The sequence below is a fragment of the Aegilops tauschii genome, chromosome 2, assembly GCF_002575655.3.
Source record: "Aegilops tauschii subsp. strangulata cultivar AL8/78 chromosome 2, Aet v6.0, whole genome shotgun sequence".
Lineage (NCBI taxonomy): Eukaryota > Viridiplantae > Streptophyta > Magnoliopsida > Poales > Poaceae > Aegilops > Aegilops tauschii.
Window position 1 is genome coordinate 18,026,108 of NC_053036.3, and position 6,277 is coordinate 18,032,384.

The window sequence follows — 6,277 nt, forward strand, 5'->3', positions numbered from 1 at the left end:
TGCCGCCGAATAAAGATAAGACTAGTAACGGCAAGTAAATTGACAAAATCAACGCCCACAACAACTTGTGTTCTACTCGTGCATAGAAACTACGCATAGACCTAGCTCATGATGCCACTGTTGGGGATCGTAGCAGAAATTTAAAATTTTCTACGCATCACCAAGATCAATCTATGGAGTCATCTAGCAACGAGAGAGAGGAGTGCATCTACATACCCTTGTAGATCGCGAGCGGAAGCGTTCAAGAGAACGGGGTTGATGGAGTCGTACTCGTCGTGATCCAAATCACCGATGATCCTAGCGCCGAACGGATGGCACCTCCGCGTTCAACACACGTACGGTTGGGAGAGACGTCTCCTCCTTCTTGATCCAGCAAGGGGGCAGGAGAGGTTGATGGAGATCCAGCAGCATGACGGCGTGGTGGGGCGCCCCCCACCCCCAGGGTTTCCAACCCTAGGCGCAGGGGGAGGCCCATGGGGGGCGCACCAGCCCACCAGCGGCTGGTTCCCTTCCCACTTCAGCCCATGGGGCCCTTCGGGATAGGTGACCCCACCCGGTGGACCCCCGGGACCCTTCCGGTGGTCCCGGTACAATACCGGTGACCCCCGAAACTTTCCCGGTGGCCGAAACTGGACTTCCTATATACAAATCTTTACCTCCGAACCATTCCGGAACTCCTCGTGATGTCCGGGATCTCATCCGGGACTCCGAACAACTTTCGGGTTACCGCATACTAATATCTCTACAACCCTAGCGTTACCGAACCCGAAGTGTGTAGACCCTACGGGTTCGGGAGACACGCAGACATGACCGAGACGACTCTCCGGTCAATAACCAACAGCGGGATCTGGATACCCATGTTGGCTCCCACATGCTCCTCGATGATCTCAACGGATGAACCACGATATCGAGGATTCAATCAATCCCGTATACAATTCCCTTTGTCAATCGGTACGTTACTTGCCCGAGATTCGATCGTTGGTATCCCAATACCTCGTTCAATCTCGTTACCGGCAAGTCACTTTACTCGTTCCGTAATGCATGATCCCGTGACTAACTACTTAGTCACATTGAGCTCATTATGATGATGCAATACCGAGTGGGCCCAGAGATACCTCTCCGTCATACGGAGTGACAAATCTCAGTCTCGATCCGAGCCAACCCAACAGACACTTTCGGAGATACCTGTAGTGCACCTTTATAGCCACCCAGTTACGTTGTGACGTTTGGTACACCCAAAGCATTCCTACAGTATCCGGGAGTTGCACGATCTCATGGTATAAGGAAATGATACTTGACATTAGAAAAGCTTCAGCAAACGAACTACACGATCTAGTGCTATGCTTAGGATTTGGTCTTGTCCATCACATCATTCTCCTAATGATGTGATCCCGTTATCAATGACATCCAATGTCCATGGTTAGGAAACCGTAACCATCTATTGATCAACGAGCTAGTCAACTAGAGGCTCACTAGGGACATGTTATGGTCTATGTGTTCACACATGTATTACGATTTCCGGATAACACAATTATAGCATGAACAAAAGACAATTATCATGAACAAGGAAATATAATAATAACCATTTTATTATTGCCTCTAGGGCATATTTCCAACATATAGGAGTTACATGACCATCTTGAAGTACAAAAGATAGAATAAATCCTATGCTATCCTATACTTTCTAAATAATCACTATACTCAATAGCAGTAGTGTTGACTGGGTTAGGAAGATGGAGGAAGAGGTCTGCTAGAGGGTGGAGAACCTTTGCGAAAAGGGAAACCGGTAGACATCACATCATATAGCGGGAAGCCGATGACTTCAATACGTCAATATTAATAGTAGAACCTTTGAGTTATTTGGGACAGACCGGAATAGCTATTTGATACACCTTCACGACCTGGGTGGAAGAATTTGTTAGAATTTGCTCATTGGTACAACAAAAAACTCGTGGCCGCATGATGTCTATCCCCTGCAACCGCACTACGGTGCAGCGTCCGTCGCGGCACATCAGGCTCGCCGCGCTGCAGTAGGCCCTTGGAGAAGGCCACCGACTGCAAGCAACACCATTCCCGTGCCTCCAGGCCACCTCCCGCTGCTGTCGTAGCGCTTGTCTTCTCTCTGCAAGCTCCTTGGGGGAGAGGACGGTTATGTAGGAGAACGTCATGGGGGTTGTTGCAATGGTGTAGAATGCTCGCTGGTTATAGGCGGAGGAGGCATGGGGCGGCACAACCTTAGAGGAGAGAGGACCGATATAGATAGGACTTGGTGGAGCGATTTGTTTCTAGGTTGTAAAAAACGCGGTTAAAAAACGGAGAGCAAGAGTTGGGTTTTTTTAGGATAAAAATCGTTGAGGGGGGACGTTAGGGCGTTTGATCGATGGGGAGCGAGGTAACCAAAGGAAACAAAATGACCTACAGGCTCCACATTAATAGTAGAAAGATAATTGTATATTACTCCCTCGGTCGCATAGTGTCAAAACGCTTTTATATTTAGTCTAAAAAAATGCTCTTATATTATGGGATCAAGGGAGTAGAGCACAAACAGCACTTCATGGCCTCCGGTAACACGCGTGTTGGGCTTCCGGAGTCGTTGGGCCGACTGGGTCGGTCTTTGGCTTTGCAGTGTCCTTGGGTGACGCCGGCTGGGTTGGTGTTGGTCCTTGCTTCTTTGCGTACGACTGTATGGGGGTTATCCGAGTAGGAGTATTGTTACGTGGGAGAGGAGCTAGCTTCTAGCTGCGTGATCCTTTTTCGTCTGGAAAAAGGACGCGGGCGAGGAAGACATCGACACGGCCGTTGAATGAGAGCACGGCCGGAGAGGGAGTTCAATAAGGACTGAACCCAAATCAAACCGTTTAACCTACCCGTAACCATATCCACATCAGATATAACTTGGGGAAGGCGAAGGGGAACCCCCTGCTATATAAGTTCGGCCACCCACGCCCCAAACAAATCAGAACCAACCTTCCTCAAGTCGTGTCTTCCCCCGAGCAATCGAGTTGTGTTCCCGGCGATCGATCGATCTAGCTGAGCATCATGGTTTCCGCCGATGTGGCCCGCAACATCGTCGGCATCATCGGCAATGTCATCTCCTTCGGCCTCTTCCTCTCCCCTGTGTAAGCCCTCACCCCTGCTTCCATAGTCTCGTCTCCCTCTTGTCTAATCTGTATACATCGAAGGTGGTCGTGGCTTGTGGGTAGTAGCTAGCTAGGGCATGAATCTGATACTTGTTTTCTGCTTGTACGTACGCAGGCCAACGTTCTGGCGGATCTACAAGGCCAAGGACGTGGAGGAGTTCAAGCCGGACCCCTATCTGGCGACGCTCATGAACTGCCTGCTCTGGTTCTTTTACGGGCTCCCTATCGTCCACCCCAACAGCACCCTCGTCCTCACCATCAACGGCATCGGCCTCGTCATCGAGGGCGCCTACATCATCATCTTCATCATCTACGCGGCCAAGAACACAAGGGTACCTACGTGCCACCCTCCTAATGCCCCTCATCCGGCCTACTGTCTCTTTTCGGCGTTAGTTTCTGTACAGAAGATCCTCCTGCATGCCCTAACCCATGCCATGTGCCTGTGCTGTGCGTGCAGTGGAAGATGCTCGGCGTGCTGGCCATCGAGGCAGCGTTCATGGCTGCCGTGGTGGCCGGTGTGCTCGTCGGCGCCCACACCCATGAGAAGCGCTCCATGATCGTAGGCATCCTCTGCGTCATCTTCGGCTCCATCATGTACGCCTCCCCGCTCACCATCATGGTACGTACACCACCCCAACTTATGGATCGTCGACCCGTGATCTTTGATAACCTCTTTAACTTGTTAGTTCAGGTGGCTAATTATTCTGCGTTGTGCACGTATGGTGTGGTAATGATGCGTTGTCTAGAAAAATACCTGCCTATAATTTATTTTTAAAGTTCTAATGGATGCTTTTGACAGACCTTAATTTGTTAAGTAGTATACCTTGTTTGTTGTTGATTCTGCTTGAAAATCTATGCCATCTAAAAGATGCACCCACCTTTCATGTTTTAACGTTGGTGCCAAAACCCTGTTAAAAAAGTCCGAATTGAGTTGTTCACCTCTCACGCACCCAAGTTCTTCTACACTATGCTACATCATATATTTTTAATCAAAAAAGCCTACGGTTTATTTCTACCTCAAGGTAAACTTCCTTTACGGGTGAATTACTAGCTCAGGCTAATTGTTAATTACAGACGCTTTTACCAACTTACGAGTGTACTAAATACTAATATAACTCAAAAATTTAAGATGAAAGTAGTAACATTGTACTGCTTATTTGCAGGGTAAAGTGATCAGGACCAAGAGTGTGGAGTACATGCCATTCTTCCTGTCGCTGGTGAACTTCCTCAATGGCTTGTGCTGGACGGGCTATGCGCTCATCAAGTTTGACATCTACATCACGGTATGTACATACACATACATATTGGAAATAAGAACTCGCAAACCCAGCCAGACATACAATCAAGAACTCCTCAGCGCGGATTGATCTAACTGTTATGTCCCCTTTAAATTCTGTGCAGATCCCCAATGCCCTCGGTACAATCTTCGGCCTCATCCAGCTGATCCTGTACTTTTACTACTACAAGTCGACCCCCAAGAAGGGCAAGAACGTTGAACTTCCCACTGTCCTCACCAAAAACACCGTTACCAGCGGCAACGTCTCCGTCACCGTTGAGAAATAAACTTGGCTTCGTCTTTAGCCCTGAAGATTTTGAGTAGTTAATACCGGATGATACTTCAACAAGTTGATGTTAATTAGTACTACTTTTTGTTAGCTATCAGAGTCTTAGATTGCCTTTAATTTCGTGAACCATTGTCGTCTGTCCGAGACTACTAGTGCAAATTACAAGTGTATATAAATACCAATGCAGCTGAGTTATCCCAGAGATATATATTATGACACCATGTATGCTTGCCTGTTTTCAATCTGCTCTTACGTGATGATACGATTGATTTGTTAATTACAGCGTGTGATGGCTTTGTTAAATTAAATTATTCAATATCCATGATGTGTTTGTATTATGTTTCGGGCAAGGTCCTCTTTTGTTCTGCACAAAAACACCCAAAGGGCATCTTATTGGTGATGCAACTTGAACCTGGTGTGAGCGAAAAGGAGCTAATTTTTTTTAAATAATACATTTTTTTATTAAATTACAGAAATAATACGCCGAAAATATTATTTTTAAAAATAATACACCGTCGGCCCGCTGCAGGCCGACTGGGCCTAATCGGCCCACAGCAGGCCGACTGCGGGCCCGGCTGGCACGCGGCGGCCTTTGATTGGTCGGGCCACATCGCGAGGGGGAGGGATTGGGCTGTCGGCGTGGTGCGCCCCTGTCGGCCTACCGCCAGCCGATCGGCCAGCTGCTGGCCGACAGGGTGCTGCCACCTGACGCGCTGGCCGGCCCGTGCCTTATCCTCCCCTTCCTCCCTTCTTCTTCTCCCCTTGCTCGCTTCTTCTTCTGTTCTCTGTGTTCTTCCCTTCTCCTCTCTCTACAGAAAAATGCCAACCATTTATACATCTAAATGAGCAAGATTTTCGCGATTTTGGCACCGTGAATGGATTCAACTCATTTAGGGCAGCCAAAAGAAGTCTCGATCTACTGATGGGGTAGCTCGTGGTGGTCGTGGTGAGCATTTTGGTGGAGGTGGTGATGAAGTTGCGGCAGTGTGGTGGAGGTGAAGCTGTTGTTCGTCGTTCTTCGTTGGAGCCGGAGCACCGGCAGTTTTTCGTTCGTCGTTCGTCGTTCGTCGTTCGTCGTTCGTCGTTCGTCGTTCGTCGTTCTCCGTTCGCACGCACGCTTCAAAGGTATATTTCAGCCCACATTTTATTTTTCGTAGGTGCTCCGGTAGTATTTGTTAATATGTTTCGATGTGAAATAAATTTTGTGTGCGATTATTGTTATTTGCCCCGGTAGTATACGTAAATATATTTAGATGTCAACTAATTAGTTATGTAAAAATGTGTAGTTGCTCCGGTAATAATCCGTACTATATGTGGATGTCAAGTAATTAGGAGTGTAAGTATTTGTAGTAGTTCCGAAAAAAGGTCCGTAATATAGGCAGTCCAGTCAAATATATTAATCTGTCAATATTTGTAGTTGCTACGGCAAATATTTGTAATATACTTGTAGGTGTGTGAATTGTATTAGTTTTTAGTGGGGATAATAAGTTGTTGCTTAATACTTGACACGTACACAGGTGCGTGATAAGAAGTTGGAAACATGAATAAAAAGTTCGAAAGAAGAGACAAGAT

The 6,277-nt window shown here is 47.4% G+C and overlaps 1 protein-coding gene across 1 annotated transcript; it reads left to right on the top strand.

Annotated features, from left to right (window-relative positions):
* Positions 1-3,039: 3,039 nt before the first annotated feature.
* Positions 3,040-5,309, top strand: LOC141040624 (bidirectional sugar transporter SWEET6b-like). The gene is made up of 5 exons (XM_073506741.1): positions 3,040-3,119; positions 3,256-3,472; positions 3,598-3,759; positions 4,304-4,423; positions 4,542-5,309. Exons 1-5 carry the CDS (start codon positions 3,040-3,042, stop codon positions 4,701-4,703), a joined length of 741 nt encoding a protein of 246 aa, XP_073362842.1. The 3' UTR covers positions 4,704-5,309.
* Positions 5,310-6,277: the final 968 nt, after the last annotated feature.

Coding starts and splice junctions, on each gene's coding strand:
- LOC141040624 (XM_073506741.1), top strand. CDS start 3,040: ATGGTTTCCGCCGATGTGGCCCGCAACATCGTCGGCATCATCGGCAAT. Junction 3,473..3,597: donor ACGCGGCCAAGAACACAAGG/GTACCTACGTGC, acceptor CTGTGCGTGCAG/TGGAAGATGCTCGGCGTGCT. Junction 4,424..4,541: donor AGTTTGACATCTACATCACG/GTATGTACATAC, acceptor AATTCTGTGCAG/ATCCCCAATGCCCTCGGTAC.